This window comes from Myotis lucifugus, unplaced genomic scaffold, assembly GCF_000147115.1.
Source record: "Myotis lucifugus unplaced genomic scaffold, Myoluc2.0 scaffold_61, whole genome shotgun sequence".
In the NCBI taxonomy this organism is placed as follows: Eukaryota; Metazoa; Chordata; class Mammalia; order Chiroptera; family Vespertilionidae; genus Myotis; species Myotis lucifugus.
The window spans coordinates 2428855-2450656 of NW_005871109.1; the positions used below are offsets into that span (position 1 = coordinate 2428855).

The 21802-nt window shown below is 50.3% G+C and overlaps 1 protein-coding gene across 1 annotated transcript in view; it reads right to left on the reverse strand.

The window, feature by feature from the left end:
• Positions 1-21802, reverse strand: part of MICAL2 (microtubule associated monooxygenase, calponin and LIM domain containing 2) — a 140477-nt gene that overhangs the window by 52670 nt on the left and 66005 nt on the right. Inside the window, 1 exon segment of the mRNA XM_014456602.2 lies at positions 2100-2307. Coding sequence (XP_014312088.1) covers positions 2100-2307 — 208 coding nt within the window.

Below are 21802 nucleotides of genomic sequence, written 5' to 3' on the forward strand. Positions count from 1 at the left end.
TAAGTGATGGGCTGGTGAAAAGCGGAGAAGGAATCAAGAGGGACCAGTGTGAGAGAGTGTCAGCTCTGCCTCTGACATTGGGTGAAAAGAAGGAGTAGGTACACGGGTAGAGGAGGAAGGAGAGGGGGCTGGAATGGGAAGTGCCTGCTGGTGGCTTCTCTTCCCCAGAGCATGGGAGGGAGGCCAGCTGCTAAGAATGAGGAGGCTGTGGTGGAGGTTTGGAACAGCCACTTGGGAACTGGAGGAAGATGCTGACACAGGACAAGTTGAGAACAGCTGCACAATGCTGAGGTTCAGAACACAGCTGGGGCTGGAGACCATGGTCTGTCTGCAAGGAAGCTGATCAGCTGGGCCTGGAAACAGGCCTGGCCTCTCCTTATGGTAGGCTATATGTTTCCAGCACACAGTAGGTGCTCAATAAATTATACCTGCCTCCCTTCTCACAGGCAATGGGGCTGCCCTTGACAATGATCACTCTGAGTCTCAGTTCCACGGTCCTGCCAGTGCTCCTGCACACTGGGATATTCCCAAGGACTAGGAGTTAATTGGGAGCAGAGAGGGGCCGCTGGCCCAGAAGGCAGCCCGACAGCCCCGGGGCCTTCCCAGGCCTGCCGGTGGCCAGCTCTGCCTCTCGGGAAGGTCTGATGAGAAAGCGGTGCTCAATGCTGTTGTTGTAAAGTGGAAACCAACATACATTCTTTCAATGGGTGGTAGGGAATACCCTGAAAGCTGACACTGCAACTTTCTGGGCAAATCCAAATTACTTTCCAATGGATTCATGGAACTTTCTCATCTCAGAGCAGGAATAAACTCCGGGGCCGCGTCTGGTAAGTTCTCCTGCATCTGACTAAATTACACCCCATGTAGCTGATAATTCCCTCCAGGCATTCCCACTTGAATCCCATACCCATTTCCCATCAGTTCTTGTCCTCATAAAAACATAGTTTTCAGGATTCTCCTCCCACCCATGTTTTGAATTCTGAATTTTGAAACTTGGGGACCCTGGCTGCTTCTTGCTCACTGTACATCATTAGATGTTAAGCATTTCCTGAATACCTACTATGCACCAGGTACAATGATAAGCACATTACAAACTTGACCTTATTTAATCTCAGCAATCCTGGTAGGCAGGCATTAATCACATTTATGGGAGACAAAACTGGAGCTTGAAAAAGGTAAGGAATTTGACCCAAGTCACACAGGAAAACTGAGCAAGACAGATTTTGGAGCCAAATCTGTTCAAACCTTGAACTCTCCCCATAGTATGAACCGCCCTAACGTTTATGAGTGACTAGATATAAAATGGCCAAAGACCTCCTTCCTTTATGGGAGGAGGGAGGCTGCTCTCCCAACGTGTGTCTGCACAGATCTTGCCCCACGAGACCCAGGCATGAGTAACATCTGGGCAGAAGGGCCTCAGCTCCCACCTCGCCCTACCTAAGCATTCAGGGATGGCCCAGGCCCCGAAACCCATGTCCTCTCTTCCCCCTCCTTTTCTGAATGAACATCATCATGATGTCCTCTCGTTAAAGTGCAATAAAACTTGGTATGAGGAGTGGTGACATTCCTCTGTCCTAAAAGCTGCCAGGGTTCCCCAGAACCGGCAATACTTCTTGCCCAAAAGGCCTTCGACAACCTGGCCCATTTAATGGCTTTGTGTAGCTCCCTCTTCCGAACTCCTCTAGCAAGTCTGACTCCTCTATTAAAGCACATTTCATTACTGACAAAACCTCGGTGAGCTCTCTCGGTGCGGAGTATGCTATGTACCTCTGCCTCAGTTTTCCATATTCCAGTCATTCACTCAGCAGAAGTTTATTGAGCACCTACTATGTGTCAAGCACTCTTTTATGCTCTGGAGATACTCTGGTGAACAAGACATGCCATAGTCCTTGACCTCATGGTGCTCAGAGCCTAGGAGACCAAGCACAGGGCCTGGCCCAAGGCACAGAGCAGGTCCTTCACTAAATATCTGCCTGTTGGATGTGTGGAGCTCCCAGGGACTTGCACGATGGAACATTCTGGGGACTCCCCAATGTGCAGAGATGTGTCCCCAGGTCAGCCCCCTCTCCTCCCGGGGTGCCACCATTGGCGCCACTCACTGATGTGGTCGATGGAGCCAGCACAGAACTTCCCATAGAACTTCTTGGCTCCCAGGCCCCGCAGGTCATGGATGGTGAAAGGCCAGAGGTGCAGTACGTTGTTCCGGGAGAAGGTGTCCCTCTTCTCCACCACGACCACTTTGGCCCCCAGGTAGGCAAGTTCAATGGCCGTGCGCAAACCACATGGTCCTCCCCCAACGATGAGACACTGCAGAGGTGAGAGCGGAGAGAGACACTCAGTGACTCTAGCATCGTAGACACAAACCCACGGTCAGCAGCAAACCCCATCCACCCAAATCGACCAGCAAGTGCAGACAAAACAAGCGCCTGTTAGGACCTGCCATTCATCCATCCAATGTTCACCACCCGTGGGCCTGCTGTGCACCAGGCACTGTGCCAAGCCCTGTGAGGGACGCAGAGGTAAAGGGACTTGGGGGGAGGCATGGTTAGATATACGTGAGGTTCAGAGTCAGACTGAACTGGGCTTACGTCCCAGCTCTGGCATTTGACCTCTTAGTTTCTTCATTGGTGACATGGGTCTGCTACCCTCTCCGTGTAGGGTTATTAAAACTAAGATTGCTTTTTAAAAGCTTACGGCACATCTTTGTGACCTTGCTTAGGCAATGGTTTCTTAAATGTGATACCAGGAGCATAAACAACAAAAGAAGAAAGAGATAAATTGGACTTCATCAAAATTAAAAACTGCTGTGCTTTAAAGGCTACTATGAAGAAAGTGAAAAGATGACCCACAGGTGGGAAAAAGTGTCTGCAAATCATATATCTGATAAGGAATTATTATCATAAAGAATTTTACAGCTCAACAATAAAAAGACCAATAACCCAGTTAACGAACGGGAAGACGATCTGAATAGACATTTCTTTAAGAAGATATATGAATGGCCGGTAAGCACATGAAAAGATGCTCCACATCATTAGCCATCAAGGAAATGCAAATCAAAGGCACACTGAGATGTCCCTTTATACCCGCTGGGATGGCTGTAATCAAGAAGACAGACAACAACAAGTGTTGGCAAGGAGCTGGGGGGACTGGAGCCCTTGCACTGCTGGCGGGAACGTACAAAGGTGTGGGTGCTTTGGAACAGTTAGGCCTTTGCTCACGAAGTTAGACAGAGTTACCACATGAGCTGACCACTCTACTTCTAGGTTTGTACTGAAGAGATATGAAAACATATGCCCCCACAAAAACTTGTACACGAATGTTCATAGCAGCATTAGTCATAACAGCCCAAACAACCCGAGTGTCCATTTGCTGATGCGTAACAAAATGTGGGATAGCCTCACCATGGAATATTATTCAGCTATAAAAAGGAATGAAGTGCTGATATATGAATGAGCCTTGAAAACATTATATTAAGTGGGGGGAGAAACAGACACAAAGGACACATACTGTAGGAGTTCATTTATATGAAATGTCCAGAACAGGCAAATCAATAGAGACAGAAAATAGACTAGTTGTTGCAAGGTAATTGGGGGGAGGGGGGGAGATTGGGAAGTGGCTGCTGAAGGGTATAGGATTTCTTTTTATGGGGATTAGATCGTAGTGATGGTCAAACATACTTGTGAATATACTAAAACCACTGACCTGTATGCTTTGAATTATATATGTTATGGCAAGTGAATTATATCTTAGCAAAATAATTATATGAGAAAAAAAGCATATGGTGTCAAGTGTGACACACACTGGTAGAAATCAATAACTAGTTCTATCTGGAGCCCAGAAGGGGAAAAGCTAATCCTACCTGGTAAGCTGGAAAAGACTTCACAGAGAAGGTCTTTAAAATCACATCACCCCACTATCATCTCCTCCTCTTTATCCTCCTCTTCCTTCATCATCATCATCATCATCATCACTCCACCACCACAGCCTATGTTTGTCGAGCACTTGCTATGTGCAGGCGCTGGTTTAAGTGCTTTATGTGTTTTTGCTCTCAATCCTCACAACACATCTAAGAGGAACTACTATCATCCCCATTGCACAGCTGGAAGAACTGGGGCACAAAGCAGCTAAGTCTCTGGCCCACGGTATCACAGACTGAAAGGGGCAGAGCCAGGATTCAAACCCAGGTGGTCTCACTCCAGAGCCCACCATGCTGTTCTGATTCTGGTTTGCCAGGAATAAAAAGAAGAAAGAACATTCAAAGGGAAAGAAAGAGAAGTTCTAGATGGATGGAGAGAAGGATACTTTGGGGAAGGGAGGAGAAGGAGAAGAGCTTGTCTGGAGCCAGAGGCTGAAGGTCTTAAATGACAGGAGTAGGGGTATGGCTTTGGTCCTGTAAGCCTGGTCACGGTGGGCAGAGGCACCAAAGAGGATTCTGTGCAAGTCCCATGCTAGGTCTTAATGGACACAGGGACGTTGAACAAGAATCCCCAAGGAAGCTGCAGCCGTTTTGGAGAGAAGGGTAGACACAGTGACCTAGCTAGTTATGTGGGACACAAGCCCTTTATTCAAACAAAATCTTATCAGGAGCACCAATACTGTTAAAAAAACAAAACAAAAACAGCAGAAAAGGGCAGTATTCTGACAGAGAGGATCAGAGATACCCTACACAGCACCCTGCCCTACTCCCAGCAGCCCTGGGGCAACTTCTCGAGGTAAGAGTACATCTGGGGGCGGGGGTGGGGGGGTTAAATAACTCAGGATACCACAGCAGGGCGACAGGGAAGGAGAGCTGCACCCACTCCTCGCAGCTGCACACTGCAGAGGCATTCGGAAACTTCCCTTCTGCCGGGAATCCAACCTTATCTTACAAAAACGCATTCCCCTTCCCCTGGCAAATACTCCATCATCCAGTTATCACTCATCAGGGCGGCAGCGTCCCGAAGGGAAAGCGCAAACAGGCCTATCAAAGCTCCCGCACCACCATCCGATCCGTGGGGCTTAGGGTCTGTGGAAGCCCCACCGGGGGAAATGAAGTCACTGCTGAGATAGGACTCCCTCCAGCGCGCCTGCAGCTCCCTGGGCTTCCTTTCTGGTGGGAGCTGGCTGGCGAGAGCCAACTCCCCTGAGACCAGCTCCGCGTCTTATCTCATGCCCCCAGCGCCTCGGGCTCCGTTCGGACATAGCCAGACCATGACAGGCTTCCGAAAGCCAGACTCCAAACCCCAGCGCTTGTGAGGTTGGCTTTGGGGTTAGGTTTGAATTCACTGCATTTCTTTGCAGTTAGTGCATCTTTTCCTGTTTGCTGAGTTCTGTCACTCCAGGGCCAGAGATGGAGAGGGGGCGGGAGGATGTGGGGTGAGGAAGGGCAGGAGGAGAAGGAGGGGAGCCCTCCTGCACCCTTCTATCCAGGATGCCTGACCCAGTACTGCTCCCAGGACAAGGCAGGGCACCCCCTCCCACCACTTGGGGGGCTGCTGTGCATTTTTCCTGCACACAGTCGCTGGTGGACTGCTTCTGGCCCCGCCCTCCCCCGCTAGACCTGGATCCCATCCGTGAAAGCTCAGTTTTCCCACCACCCTGGGCCCCGGCATATACTCCAGGCCTGAAATTGCAGAGACACCACTCATACCACAATCTAAAGTCAAAATAAATACCAATGGGCCTACTTATCTACAGGGGGGAAATTTGGTGCAGATGTACCAAGGCAGGAGAGAGGGCTGGCTGCAGGGGCCAGGCCAGTCCCTCTTGGAACACGCTTGTTATGATTAACATGAGAACTCGGAATTCTGACGAGAGGCCAAATGCCCCCGCTGCTACACACCTGGGCAGAGGAGCAGGAGAGAAGAGGGCATCCCCGGGGTGCCCACAGTGGGTGCTCTGGATGTTGGGCTGGTCCAAACACCATGGATGCAAAGGTTCTGATACTTTCAACCCCCAAGGAGCTGTCCCGCTTTCCTGGGCCCAGCGGGCTATCCCTGCTGAGGACTACTGCCAGGAAAGAAAACTTTTTATTAAAACTCAACCCCGCAGCCCCCAATGAGGCTGTGCGTTCCTCCCACCGGCTCTGTCCTTAGTGCTACCCCAGAAGTAAGCTGCCCGTGGTATAATTATCTGCATCTGATTCCCAGGTCAGCGTGAGCGTCCTCTGTCTGCTCAGAGCCCAGCACAGGGGTGGGCACACAGGAGCCTCAATAAACAGTTGATGGATGAATGGCCTTCCCACATCCTCACCACCCAGCCAGTTCTGGCTCTCCAGGCCTAACCGGGACGCTCAGTACACGTCAGCCAGGGTTTATGTCTGCAGATTCCCACCCAGGCGGGGGGAGCTGGGGTCTGCCAAGGCCACCAGCATCACAGACGTCAGCAGATATGTGCGCTCGGGCAACATAAATTTATTACCCAACGGGGAACAGGGCCGATCCAACACCAGCAGGAAATCCATTGTACCGATAAGCTTGGCGGTGCTTAGGCCTCCACGTTCACAGGGAGAGACAAACACCACATGGAAAAGTCAGCCTCCTATTATCAAGGGGCGGGAAGAGGGCACGTGGGGACTGGCCCACAGTCAAGGCCCAGGGCCGGGGTGGCCCCAGCGCACACAGATGCCTGTGCCATCCCAGAGGAACCCCGCAAACACTGCCCACTTCCTGGTGACACGTGCATCTCCCAACCCACCAGTGGGTGGGTGTGCTGGGACTGCACCAGGAATGCTAACAGGATCCAGTCCCCAGAAGGAGTCACAGGGGAGCCAGGGGCGAAGCCAGGGGTTAGCTATCCAGCTGCCTGGAGACTTGGTTTCCGGTTCTGAATTCTGCCTCTGATTTCCTGGGGAGCTCTGTGTGTGGACACTCCAGGGAGGGGGCGCAGAAAGCCAGCACGTGGAGGCAGCAGGCAGATGCGGGCTGCGTTCACCAGCTGGCTTCCCCAGGCTCTGCACCTCACGGAAAAGCTTATCGTGTCTAAACGTACTGCGCCCGCCCAGCACTTTCCACTGTCCAGGCACAGTCCTGACCCCTTTATGCATTTCATCTTTCCACTGGCTCTGCCCTGTCGAAACCACCTCCACTTTGCAAATGAGGACACTGAGGCACGGGGAAGTTAAGCCACTGGCTCCAGGTCCCCACTTCATCCCCAATTTTGAGTTAAACAAAGAGAAAAAAGAGTGTCAGAAACTTCTCCACGATCACAGAACCAGTGAGTGGTCCAGTTTGGATGCCGACCCAGGCAGTGTGGGTCCAAGGCCTGTGCTCAGAACCACTCGGTAAAGCCTGACCTCGGGCGTGGGGTCAGTGATGTGAGGCCTTTTCTAGTCCTTCCGCCCCGAGTGCAGAGCGGCCTCCAGAATGCAGCTGGGGCTCAGGCTGCGCGGAGGGGCCTCTGCACGAAGCTCTAAGCGCGTGTCCGCATCGGGGCTGAGCCTGCTCTGCCTCCCCGGGTGGCAGTTTGCAGGCGGATGGAGCTAGAGCCCATCTAAGTCCCGGGAAGCTGCTCCGGCAGGTGCCACGGCAGTCGTGGGTTTGGGCATGGTCAGTGCAAGCCTTTTCCAGTGCCCGGGCCGCAAGATGAGCCAAGAGACACAGGGTCAGGCATGTGCCGTCTCCCTGGTAGCAGTGGCCCTCCCAGCCTGCTGACCCACAGGCCACCTCCCGGCATCGCTCTGGTTCCAGGGACGTGCCACCACACTTCCTGCTGTGGTTTCCAGCCTCGCTGGCTTTCAGGACATGCCGCTTATCTAACCCAGGCAGGGGGCCCTGACTGTTACTGGGTTACCACGAGTCAAAACAGCCTAGTGCAGAATCACAGGACTGAGCTTTCATATCCAAGGGGCCAGCCACATGCTCTTATGAGGGGCTTGCCCTGGGGGCCTGGCCTCACAGCCCTACTCTGCAGGATGCTGCTAATGGGGGGGGGGGGCGGGGGGGAAGGCGGTGCGGAGAGGGGATCAGGAGAGATGCAGTCACCTAAGGTTTAGCCATCTAGCCATGGAGGAGTCTCTGCCAGGGGGTGGCCAGGCAGGGCCTCTTTGTGGTGCTTCAAGGGCTGTTCTCATCCGATTTGACATGTCTGCCCCATCCGACTCCCTGCATCTCGGTCACACCCAGTTATTCCTGAGTAACATTACACACCACTCACTAACCTCAGACAGTTACAGGAAGGAAATGGGAAAAGGTATCCTGCTCTCTCTGCCTGCTCTCCAGTAACACTCCTCGGAGGTGCTTCCATCCTCTCTGCCTTCCCTTCCAGCCTCTCTGCCTTCCCTTCCAGCCTGGCTGCCGCCCGCCTCTCACAGTGACCACAGGCTCTGCATCTCATGGAGAGCCTTACTGGCAAACATTCTGCCCTTGGCCTTAGGTACACTTAGGCCCCTGGTATAAGTACACACTCAGGGCTCTGCTCCTGCCTCTGGTGCTACTCACACCGCACAGCATCGCCCCACCTACGGTGCCACCCCCAGACCAGCCCCGGGCCAGGGGGAGAGACCCACAAGTCCCTTCACTTCAGATGTCAGAGTGTGTAATCAACGGTGCCAACTCCATCCCACCTTTGCTGGTGCCTGGGCCTCCATCCCCTCCTGGGAAGAGCAGTAGTAGTAACAGTGTTCGTAAAGCCACAGTATTCATAATAAAAGTCAGAGCCGCCACTGCCTGTCTGCCTATGATGCACAAAAACTGTGCTCAGCACTCTAGAAGAAACACATCTCGTTTCATCCCTGAACTAATCCTGACTTAGGCAGATTCGCCACCAATTGGCAAATGAGAAACCTTGAGTTTGGGAAGGTTAAATGATTTGGCCACGGTCCCAGAACAGGGACCCTAACCTCTGATCCCAGAGTTCATGCTTGAGATCACAATCCTATGTTAATTCCTCCAGGTTTCCTGGGGACAGTATGTGCTAGAGTCGTAACATGCTCCTGTCTCAACTGAGATGCTGAGGACCAGTGGGACCACGTTGGGGGACTATAGAGGATGCAGGGAAGGCTCCTGTTCCCACAGCTCGGGAAGCTGTCCCTTTGGGGACCAAGGAAAACAGAGACAATGGCTGCTGCATTGTTTGGGACCACCTGTGACCACTGTAGGGATTTGCTGGAGGAATAGGTTGGTGGCTTACGTCAAGAAAGGGTCCATCCAGGAGATGGCCCCTGAGTGGAGAATTAAAGCTGGGATTTGGAGAGACAGAGGAAACGGCACACTGAGGTCCAGGCTGAGAAGGAGGGGGTGGTTTGGAGGGAATGGGGAGATTGGTGAGTTGAGGTGAGTGTGGTGCTGAGCAATGGTGGGAGGACAAAACCTCTCTGGGAGGGAGCCAGATGATGGAGGGCCAGGATGTCAGACTGAGGGTCTGAACCGCCCCCTCCCTTTGGCTACTGTGGATTTGGAGTAGAATGAAACTAGTTTAGGAAAGCTGCTTCCAGAGCAATAACAAAGTTGGTAAGAAGAGAGAAGAGACACAGAGGTGAAGATACCAGCTCCCCAGCACTGGAAACAGGTGATCCACTCTCTTGGATCTCCTCCCTCTGCGTTGACCAGAGATGCTCAGGTGCCTTTGCTGGTCCCCCCTCTTCCTGACCTCTGCACTTGGGAGTGCCTGGGCTCAATCTCCGTCCTCTTCCCTTCTTGACCTTTGCTTTACATCATTTACTTCCATGGCTTGAAGGTCATCCCCAGCCCCCAAACTCCCAGACTCATACCTGACGGCTCACTGTCATTCCATCAGCTCCAACAAGAGATCCACAAACTTTGATCACCCCACCCTCACTGCACCCCCCAAAATCCTGCTCCCCTCCCAGTCACTGCTATCTCAGTAAATGCACATCCACTTTCTGGAATCAACCTCGAGTCCTTTCCCCTCACCTCACGTCCGATTCACCAATAAATCCCGTTGACTCTATTTTCAGAATGGATCCAGCATCCAATCAGCGTTACTTCCTCCACGCTGCCACCCTGATTCAAGACATGTCATCCTTCTCCTGTCCTGATTTGAGGGCTCCTACCTGGTCTCTCTGCTTCCACCTTTGTCCCCTCACAGTCCACCCCCACAGCAACCAGAGCGGTCCTTCTAAATTCAGATCTGGTCATCCCCATGGCACATGGGACTCAAAATCAGTCCTTATCATGGCCTCGAGGCCCTACGTGACCTTGCCCTCTAATTTCCCTATGTCTTCAGCTCCCCTCCCTCTCCCCTCCCTCTCTGCACTCCAGCCTAATGCTCTCACTAAGCTCTCGCAGGGCCTTTCGCTTGCTTGGTCCTCTGCCTAAGACATTATTTCCCTAAATATACATATTCAAATACAAGAAATCTACTGTAAAAATTCTACAGGCTTAGTTTTATATATCTTCCTATTAACATCCAGCTACAACAACATTTTAAATGTTTATAAATATTTCTAGCAGCTACTTGCATATTTTTTCACCATGGGCTTTTTATTTCGTTTTCAATCTAGTAGCCTCACAATATTTCCCCCAATATTTTATTTATTTTTTATTATTTTTTTAATATTGAATCTTTTAAAAATATATATTTTATTGATTTTTTTACAGAGAGGAAGGGAGAGGGAGAGGGATAGAGACTTAGAAACATCGATGAGAGAAACATTGATCAGCTGCCTCCTGCACACTCCCTACTGGGGAGTGCCCACAACCAAGGTACATGCCCTTGACCAGAATCGAACCTAGGACCCTTCAGTCCACAGGCTGATGCTCTATCCACTGAGACAAACCGGTTAGGGTCCCCCCAATATTTTATTATAAAACTTTTTAAATACTATAGTGAAAAGCTGAAAGAATTTTAGTGACCACCCAGATACCCGCCACCCAGATTCTATAACTAGATTTTACTCTTCTTGCTTTATCACATATCTATCTGTTCATCCACCCATCCCTCTACCCATTCATCAATTTATCTAAATTTTTGGTATATTTCAACTAAATTGATGAATTATTACATTTCTTTCCAAACATTTAAGGATGCATATCATTAACTAGAGTTCAATATTTGTTTAAGTTATTTTTAAGGTAAAATGTACATACAATGAATGCACATATCTTAAACAAACTATTTGGTGTGAAATTTACGTATATTTTTTTTCTTAAAGTGTTAGTTTTCCTCCCTAGCAGTGCTCTTTCTTCCAGTCGACCCTGTGAGCTCCTGCTCTCTGGGCTCTGGTGCTGGCATCTCGGTGCACTTTTATCGGTAAGACGCTTCTAGTCCAGAGGGCTGTAGTGGGGCTCGGCCAACCAGCCAGCTGCCTTCCCTCCCTTCCCTCTGGCATCCGGCTCTTTCTTCTACGTTGCCCTCTGTGCCACTCTTCTCCCAACTGTTAGGGCCTTTCTGGCCCCTTTCCTCTCCCTCATGGGTACTGTGACTCCTCTCCTGGTGCCAACTCACCCCATAGCCACTCAGGGCCACAGGCAAGGCTGACCTCGTCCTGGGCTGGCCTTTACAGAAAGGCCACGATGGTCCTAGGAACAGATCTGGGGAAAGGCCAGCATTCCTTCCACGTTCACCTACTCCTATTGCTCTGAGGTCAGCAAAGGAGAGACTATTTACCTGAGCCCAGCAGCTGTTTCTGCAGCCAGCACAGGGCTGGGCGGAGGGCCCACAGAGCACAAGGACACAGCTGCCGCTCCACAGCCATATCTGGTCCACCCTGCCAAGAGCCCCGGAGTATTCCCTACGGAGGAGGTGGTGGGTAAGAATGCATGCTAAGAATTCACTGTAAGAATACGCTGGCCTCTTTCATCTTCTACTTCTAGTGGGTCTCTTGCCCTATATGGGAGGTGCTGAATAAATATGGCTTAGGGCTCTAAACTGCTTAATCCAGGTATGCAAACAGGTAAAGACACACCAGTCCTCAGAACACCACTGAGGAACTGCACAGATGCTGGTGAAGTGACGGGCGGGGTTCTGAGGTCCGAAGGCCATTTGCCAGCTGTGTGCCTTTGAGCACAGCAGCCTAGTACACTCAAGTTAGAGACCTCACGTTCCCCTAGGGTTGCTATGGAGATGGCATCAATAAACTGCAGAATTGTTCATAAAAGAGCCAGTGGTGGGCATTTGGTAAATGGTAGCAATGATCAGTGCCTCTTCTCCTCCCTCCCTTCTTCCTGAGAAGGAGTCCCAGGAATGGAATCAGCATGTTGACCTCAAATAGCTCATGGTCCAGTCCATCCAGGGATGTGGATGGTGGGATCCCACCAGTTCCAAGGCCGTGGTTGGCATTCCTTGGGGAAGATATACTCCTTTTATGAGGATATCCTTAATTATGGTGGAGGAGCCCAACTGGAGCCGGGGCCCCAGGAGATGGCCAGGCTGCTGTGCCCTGCACCAGCTCTGTGCCGGAGCTCATGGGTACACGCGCTGTCCGACCTGGAAGGGACTTTAGATTAGGGGTTGGCATGCTTTTTCTGTGAAGGGTCAGACAGTAAATATTTTAGACTTTTTCCCAACTATTGGCTTAGATCATCCTGCCTGACCCTTGTAACCTCCGTCCTTAAGGGGTCCAGGAAGGTATTCATGGGAGCCCAGAGGCCATTTTCAATGTCTCCCAAAGTCTGATGATTGCCTTGCTGTTCCTGCTGCCTGAGATGTACTTCCCCCAGATCTTTGCACTCAACTCCTTCTCACCATTCAGTTCTCAGCTCGAACATCACGTTACTCAGAGATACTTTCCCAGCTCCACCCTCTTTATTCTATCATAACCCCCTGTTCATTTTGTACACAGCCTTTGTTGCGATCCTAAATCTGTTTCATTTGTTAACTAGTTCACGTGAGTCTTTTCCTCTAGAATGTGAGTTCCACCAGGAGGGGCCTTGCCTCCCTTATTCATGCTGTACCCCCAGGAACCAGAACAGTCCCTGATCTCAGGAGTGGGCTGCCAGATGAATACATGAATTCAATCAACTCCTACTTTACCCCAGATCAGGATGCACTTAGAGGTCCTGCAATATCACAGCCACTATTTAAAAGATGCACTGTCTTGTGGTCTTACACATATTACCTTATTAAATGAGGCAGAAACTAACTTACAAGATAGTGACTTTTATCTCCCTATTTCTGATGAAGACACTGAAGTTAAGGTCTCACTGTCCAAAGACTGGCATCTGGTAAGAGGCAGAGCTAAGTTTCACACCCAGATCTGTCCAACTCTGGGCCCCAAGCTATTAACCACCACTCTTACTTCATTTTACCTGGCATTGTGTCAATTTAGTGTGAACACAGGTTGTCTGTGTCTGCTTAGCAATGCTGATGGGCAGTGAAGTACCTAAAGACTTGTGAAAAGTAGAGGGAAGATATTATCTAATATACAGGGACGGGCAAAAGTAGGTTAAATTACCAGCCATCATTACCTAAAAGATAACTCATAAGTAAGGATACTAAATAATAGCAATTACAAGAAGACAAACAATATAAATAAATAATGCAATAACTAATAAATAATACAAAAATAAACTCTGTCTTGTGTACTCACACCTGTAGGGCCACTTTTGCCCACCCCTATATGCAAGCTTGTTTGTTAAACAATTCGCTTTGAAGCACAGGTTTTGAGGGAGAAGGAAGGGAATCCAAGTTGTATAAAGGCGGGGTTTTCTCATCTTTCACCAATGAAACAGCTGGGCTCAGGTTGAGGAAACAACTTCAGATGTCACAAAGCCAGGGGAAACTCCATTTCATCATAGCACCACGATGTGGGATACACATCTGGTACCCAATCCACAGAAGACAGCTGTACAGGAGAGCCTCAAATCCAGATGTGGACCACCCACTCCAGAAGACTGACCCCAGTGTATTTACATATGGACGGTCCCCAGCAGAGGAGCTTGAAGGCCTCACAGGTAACAGGAGAAAAGGGAGTCCCTTCTAGCGTCTCACACATGCCTGCCAGGCCAGGGAGCCCGTTCTCACCAGTGCATTCATTACAGTTCTGACTCCACTTGCAGCTGCTGCAAAAGAAGTGAGCACTCTTGCCGATAAGCCCTTGGTAACTTCCAAGTGGGTCACCTTACACTATGAAGTGGCTTGTAATTAAAATATTTCAAAACTGTGCCTAGATCACAGTTGTCTAGACATTGGGAGACTCCAGTCCTACGCCATCCTGCCCAACCGTGATTACAACCTGCCAAAGAACATGTTCTGTTTTCCTTATCAGAGCATCTTCAAGGGCAAGTTTCTGGAAAGCCTCCCCTCACGGCTGCTGGGAGCTGCATGGGAATTCTTTCTGCTGCTGAGAGGAAGACATGCCTGGGCGTCTCGGGACCTGCTCTCGGGGGGCAGGCCTGGGCCTGCGGAACGCGGCTGCGCATCACCCCTCGGGCGGGCTGAGGAAGCCCATACATGGACGGTGGGACTTCCGGGATCCAGGTGTGTTGCATCATGGCTGTAATCCTCCAGGCAGGGCAAACGAACTGCTTGCCCAGCTCAAACACGGGGTGATAGTGGCGGTAAGGGGCATGGGGGAAGAGGTAGGTGAGGACATGGTTTAAGCGCTGCTGAACTATTAAAGGGAAAATAAAGCATTTGGAAACCACTATCCCAGCTCCCTGTAGTACCTGATCCTATCCATGAGCCAAGGAGAAAAGGCTATCCATCATTCATTCGTTCATTCATTCATTCATAAAGCACTCACCAGGCATCATGTTGGGTGCTAGGGAAATAGAGTACATGTCACGTTTCCTGCCTCAGGTGCTCCCACTTTAGGTAAAAGAGAGAGGGAGAGAGGGAGAGAGGGAGAGAAGATTTCTGAGCAAGCTGGAGTTCACCCACCAGACACATAGAAGGATCAGGAAAGAAAAGAGGGAGGCGGGACCTGGAAGGAGGCCGCTCTCAGGTTGGATGAAGAGCTCCCACTCGCTGGGAATGGGAAGGAGGGTTGGAGGAAACACACCAGGAATTACAAATTTGAGTGAGCGGGTAGAAGCAGGAAGTGAAACTGACTCTGATTCTTGAGTGGAAGGGTGTTGCCACTGTGTACTAAGACTGAAAGTCAGAAAAAGAATAAATTTAGGGAGTGGGAGGGGAGAGGAAGAGTGAAATTATAAATTTAGTTTTCAATACGTTGAGTGTTGGATTATCAGAGAAAATCTGGAAATACATGTAGAAATCCTAAGAGTTGATCCAGAGAGCCAATAGAGTAAAAGGCAGAGATTTTTTTTTTAACAATAATAGTAACTTCTATTTAGTAGAGTCTCTATGTATCACATCTATATGTCAATCTCATTTAATCCTAACTAGAAATCTATAGAGTAGGGATTATTGTGCCCATTTTACAGATGAAGAAATAGAGATTCTGACATGTGAAATAACCTGCACCTGGGCATTTATGCCATGCTCTAGGGCAGTGATGGCGAACCTTTTGAGCTCGGCGTGTCAGCATTTTGAAAAACCCTAACTTAACTCTGGTGCCATGTCACATATAGAAATTTTTTGATATTTGCAACCATAGTAAATCAAAGACTAATATTTTTGATATTTATTTTATATATTTAAATGCCATTTAACAAAAAAAAAAATCAACCAAAAAATGAGTTCGCGTGTCACCTCTGACATACGTGTCATAGGTTCGCCATCACTGCTCTAGGGCAAGCATGTTAAACTCACTGCTGGTGGGCCGCATGCCTCCTTTATTTGGTCAGTGTTAGCCTTTGAGTTTGACATCTTGCCCTAGGGCAGTGGTCAGCAAACTGCAGCTCGTGAGCCACATGCGGCTCTTTGGCCCCTTGAGGGTGGCTCTTCCTAAGCCTTAGGAGTACCCTAATTAAGTTAATAACAATGTACCTACCTATATAGTTTAAGTTTAAAAAATTTGGCTCTCAAAAGAAATTTCAATCGTTGTACTGTTGATATTTAGCTCTGTTGACTGATGAGTTTGCCGACCACTGCCCTAGGGCCTCCAATTTTGGAGTCATTGCCTATAAGAAAGAACAGAGTCCGAAGTGGGAGTGTAGAATAGATCCTGGCTTCTCAGCGTTGGCGCTGTGGACATTTTGGGCAGGACCACTTTTTGTTGCAGGGACTGTCCTGTGAATTACAGGATGTTTAGCAGCATCCCTGGCCTCTCCTAAATAGACGTTAATAGCACTCCTTTCTCCCCTAAGCATAACAATAAAAAAATCTCTATATATATTGCCAAAGGTCCCAGAGGGGAAGGGAGGCAAAACTGCCCCCAGTTAAGAACCACTACAATAGCCGTGGCCGGTGTGACTCAGTTGGTTGAGCATCTTCCGTCCCAGGCACCAAAAGGTTGCCAGTTCAGTTCCTGGTCAGGGCACATGGCCGGGTTGTGGGCTCAAACCCCAGTAGGGGGTGTGCAGGAGACAGCAAATCGATGTTTCTCTGTCTCTCTCTGCCTCTCCCTTCCTTTCTCTCTAAAATCAATAAAAATATATTTTTAAAAAGAACTACTATAACAGAATAATAATGTGAGCCACACATACAATTTTAAATTTTCTGATAGCCACATTTTTTAAAAGTGAAAGAACAACAACAAACAGGTAAAATTAACTTTAATAATATATGTTATTTAATTCAATCTATCCAAAATACTATCATTTCAACATGTCATCGTTATAAAAAGTATGAATGAGTAGGTATGCTATTATTTTTCATAGTGAATCTGCAAAACCAGGCATGTATTTTACACTTACAGGGCATCTCGGTGTGGCTAGTGGCTCCCATACTGGACAGCACAGATGCCCAGGATGGAGGAAGGGCTCACCCACATTTATGAGCCACGAAGACGGGGGAGCAAAAGGCAACACTGAACCGTGGTCAGAAGGTGTCAGACAACTTCTGGGGCTGCTGGCAGTTGAAGCGTTTCCTTTCCCCTCTGAAAACTGCCCCTCCCTACCGGTAAAGAAAGGCATCTGGTAAGGAGGGTGGAGGGGAAACCAGAGAGAGAGAGCAGGGCAGGGGCCCTGGGCAGCCCACCCACGCAGGCAGTGGGGAGTTACAGGGGCTTTCAGGAAAGCAGCTGCCGGGCTCTGGCAAGGGAGGCGCAGAGGGGAGAGCCCCACAGATACAGACAGCACATCCACAATGAGGAAACACCCAGTCACTCCGACCAGCAGCTGCTGACGCAGGGCTGATCGCAGGCCCGGTAACCGCTGAAACAAAGCCCGCGGAACCACAGTGTCTGAGTCAATCTCGAGACATTTCCAGAAAAATCAAGGCCCCTGCCTGGGACCACTCAGCAGCAATCTACACATCTCTGGATAGTTGAAATGGAAGGGCTGGGGTCTAGCCGCTGCCTGGACTTCATTTATTCACTCATCCGACCCTGCGAGGAGCATTACTGTCCGCAGATGGAGACACAGAACCACATCGCTAGGCAGGGTTAGGGCCAGGATGCATTACTCCTTCTTAAAAAAACAAACAAACAAACAAAAAAACTTACTGCAAAAATCAAACGTAGAGATGGTGCCCCCTTTGATATGAAATCAGTTAACTAATCAATTAATTAATCAATGTTTATCTAAAGAACAAGGAACAGAAAACCCTTTACAGCTCTACAGGATTAAGAGGAAGAAGATACAGGGAAAACAACAGGGCCGGAAGAGGAGGCAATGGAGACAGAGGAGCGGGGCTCCGGCCTCGCGGAAGGCAGGGAAGTGCTGTCCACCTTGCTCTCCGAGCCTGGCTCAGTGCTCTCTCAGATCCTCAGAGATGAAACACTGCTCCCCACTCAGAGGTCCACCGGATGAGAACCAGGGGCCGCCATATGGCCTGGAGGACCAGGCTTAGAGGGCAGCCTGGGGGCACAGCTCACCTGCCCATGGCCTTGAGGCCTCATCTCTCTGGCTTGGTCCAGGAAGAGGCAAGTCCCACCCTCCAAGCCGAGCTGGCAGCTCCGGGAGGGAACCTCCCTTAAGCTGATGTTAAGGGTTCCCATCACCTGTGCTGGGCCCCCCTGAACTGCCCACTGCTCAGAGGCAGTCAGCTCCCACTACCACACTCCCACTGGGCACCTGAGCGGGAGAGAGGTGCATGCCCTTGCAGCATTTCCGCTGAAAGGAGCTGTCATCCTCCAGTGGGTAAACTGAGGCCCAGAGACTGAAAGCCAACCTGTGTTCTTCCCTAGAGAGGAAGGAATAGGCGAAGCAAGAGGGGAGTGTGTGTGCGGTGTGTGTAATATAATAACCCTAAAGGGGGAGGTTACCCACAGTATTTATACACACACACACACACACACACACACACACAATGCAGGTGACAGGGGCTTTCTAAATCATAAAGCCTTTTTACAAATGATAGTTGCTATTATTAGATTTACTCTTACTGCAGTCTCAGAGTACACTGTCCTCCAGACAAGCTTATGGACCTACTTTCAAAGGGACTAAGGCTCACTTACCGAGTTCCTGTAGTTTGTTAATCAACTAAGTCCCCCCCCCGCAAAAGCCATGAGTAACCTCTGCTTCATCCCTGCCAGGCAAGGTCTTGTTTGTTTTTCAAAACCCTCTTTTAAACCCTCTTTTTAAGGCTGGAGAGCTCTCTGCTTCTTTGCACAGTTTCCAGTTAACCTGCCCCACGCACTCCCAGGAAGAAAGACTCCTCCACAGCTTCCACTTCCCACACCAAGTGGGGACCGGGAGCCCCAGCCAGCGCCAGGAACTGGGCCCCTGTCAGGGCAACTGGACCCACTCCCAGCTCCAGTACTCCTCTGCTAAGCACCTACTATGTGCCTGGGAGGTGTTCCCTATATGCTGAAGAAGGTATAGGATTTCAAAGGCCCTGGCAGGATTTTGGAAATATGATTGCAGACAGTGGGTGGGGTTCAATTTGAGGCAGTTTAGAGGAAGCATGGCAGGGTATAGGGGTGTCACCCGGTCTCCTCCTGGCCTCGGAGACCTTAGAGCTTTTCCTTTTTCACACCCTATACATGGGCCTGGCCATCCTTCCTGCCTGCCCTGGGAGAGCTGTGCAGTGCAGTCAGGCCTAGCCTCCCCCAGCCTCAGTTTGCTCATCCGTGGAATGTACATGGATGAGCAGTAATATCTACACACATCAGATTGCTGCCAGGAGGCTCTGACCCCAGCCCCCGCAACATAGCAGGGACCAGTCAGAGCTGTCCTCTGGAAGGAACAGGGGAAGCTTAGAACAGAGCGGGAGGATGCGGGCAAGGCAGGTCTTCTGGGTGGGGAAGTGCTTGGAACTGGTAAAGTGTGAACAGTTCTTCACTATTCCCTCCGGCACTAACAACAGCCATGGGTTTTATTCTAGCAGCCACCCATTACCGAGTGCTTGCTGCTTTATCGCCAGCATCTGGAACACTAGGACACGGCCATCATGACTATGCGTGAGTGCATGCATGTGTGTGTAGTGGATGCATGAGTGTGCGCACGTGTGCATTTGATGAAAGTGAGTCAGTGCTCTAAGCCCTTTACCAAGAACACGTCATATAAGCAGGAGGACTCGAGGGAGGCAGGTGAGGAGCCCTCCTTTGGCCTTCAGCCTTTAGATAACTCTCTGGGCCACAGGACGTCTGCCTTCCTCTCTTCCTGCCATGTGAAGGCCTAGGGCAGAGAGATTTGGGGGGCCCACCTACCTGGGAGGCTGAGAGATGGGAATAACCGCATCAACCCTGAAAAGACCCCGGGGCCCAGTGTGGGCAAGCTACCAATGTTATCAACGCCCAAGTTAAACTCCACCCAGCGCCCCTCCCCCGGCACACGGAAGTGGGGGGTTCCTAAATTCATTCCCCCACCAAGCTCATTCTTGTGTCAGGACAAATACGGAAGGCCCAGGAGTGGGCTTGGTTTAATACAATGTCTGGAATGTATTTGTGAAACTTCTCAGAGAGCCCAGACATTTCATCACAAAATCCAAATGTCAGACATTCTCTGGGACAGACGACAGGGCAGGACACCAGGAGCTAGGTATCCCGAAGACAGACGGAGACCAGCCCTTACCCCAGGCAACCTCTCCCGGCTGGAACCTGAGAGAAGCAGCCGAGCACCAAGGCTGCAGCCTTGGTGGGCAGGTATGCCCGGTGGCTCGGGCCTGCCGGGAGCCCTCCCCTGGGACGCAGATCCCGTACTTAATCCCTAGAGGGGAAGGCTAGCAAGGAGCAGCTCATGGGGCAGGAGACAGGCAAGGGATAAAGAGCCACCCTTCAGATTCTGTTTCCCCTGACAAACGGTAATAATGACCCACGTGTGTCAGGCACTGTTCTCAGTGCTTTACAATATTAATTTATTCAGGTCTCACACTCACCTAATTAGTTGGGCATCATTATCTTCCCCATTTTACAACTGAGGGAATTGAGGCACAGAAAGGTTAAGTAACATTCCAAAGGTCACACAGCATTAAGTGAGATGCAAACCCAGGGTGGTCTGACTTCAAAGACTATGCTCTCAGGCACTGCCCCACATCCACACCATCGCCCACTTCTTGGCATGAAAAAGTGAGAGCCTTAAGGGCAGTCTATCTCAGTGGAACCTGTGGAACATCTAACTCTCCTTTATTCTGGGGCAAGAGGGTCCCTCTCACCTCAACTGCTCCCTGCCAGCATCCTACCAGTGGTGTTGAAAACACAAGACATGCCATCAAACCCTCTTGGCTCATCTCAGTCTGAGAAACATTTGCTTCCTCCCACTCCATTCCTGCGCAGGCCTGTGCAGAGCAGAGGGGAGGTCCGCGCTGGGCTCGGAGCTAGAGTGGAGGATCTATGTCAGGACTGCGACAGGGTGGAGGACATGCTGAGTATGAACAACGGTCCTCCCCTGCTATCCTCCAAACGGATGCCCACGGGGTGAGCCGCTAGCTCTCATTTTAACAAATAGTGCAGCCATCAGTCGAACATACCATATGTGTTCACCTATTCTGAGAATTGAGTTGGGATAGAATATGGTTCCAAGGACAGTTAAACAATGAAAAACAAAACTACAATATATGTCATCTGAACCCAGTGACCACAAAGCCCTTTTGATTCACAGCTTAATTAAGAAAAACAATAAAGGAGCAGGATATGGTTTCATGATGGCATCCAGCCACGTCCCCCCTACTCCTCACTTCCTGTACAAGAAGCCTGCCGTCACTTTAGCACCTTCCCACCAAGACAATAGGCTCCATGTTTCCATCCAAGAACAGTCTGCTTGAAACAACAGATGGAGAAGCAGCGAGAGTGGGTGCCGGCCTGCAGGGCACTGAGGACGTGATGAATGGGTTTCCCAGGTCTGCTATCAGCTGCTCCAGACGCTCAGGGTAGGGACTGTTCTTAGAACATGTTCCACCACAGACCCTCTCACCGGCACTTTGGGGAGCAGGAGATGGGCCTACGCATTCCTAACCCGTGAGCTCAGCCTGGAGGTGAGCCAGGGAAAGCCGCGGTGGACAGTGAAGGCCAGAGGGTCTGAGCCCCTGGTTCTCACTGCTGCTCCAGGGAGGGGCCCTGGCAGTCCCAGGGGCATTAAATACCAGCTCGGACCGGAACAATGGACTGTCAGATTTGGCCTTAATTAAATGAGAGACACAGATACAACACAGACGACAGACGTCAGAGAGGCCATGACTAAAACCTCTCATGTCACACCAGAGCAGGGAGGAAGGGAGAGCGGAATTCACGCTTTTGAGGACTTCCTGTGAGACAGGAATGATTCTTTGGGTGTTAAAGCTGAAAGGTATGCTGTAACATTGCTGCATTACCGCTGAGGAAATGGGGCTCGAGCCACTGAAGTGATTGGCCCGGAGTTACAAACTAGGAAGTGCAGGAGCAGAGATTTGACCCAGGTCCTTCTCAGGCTCTTCCCAGCATGCCCCACGGCCACACACAGGCAGACCTCCGACGGCTCCTGGCCCTTAGCTCCCAACC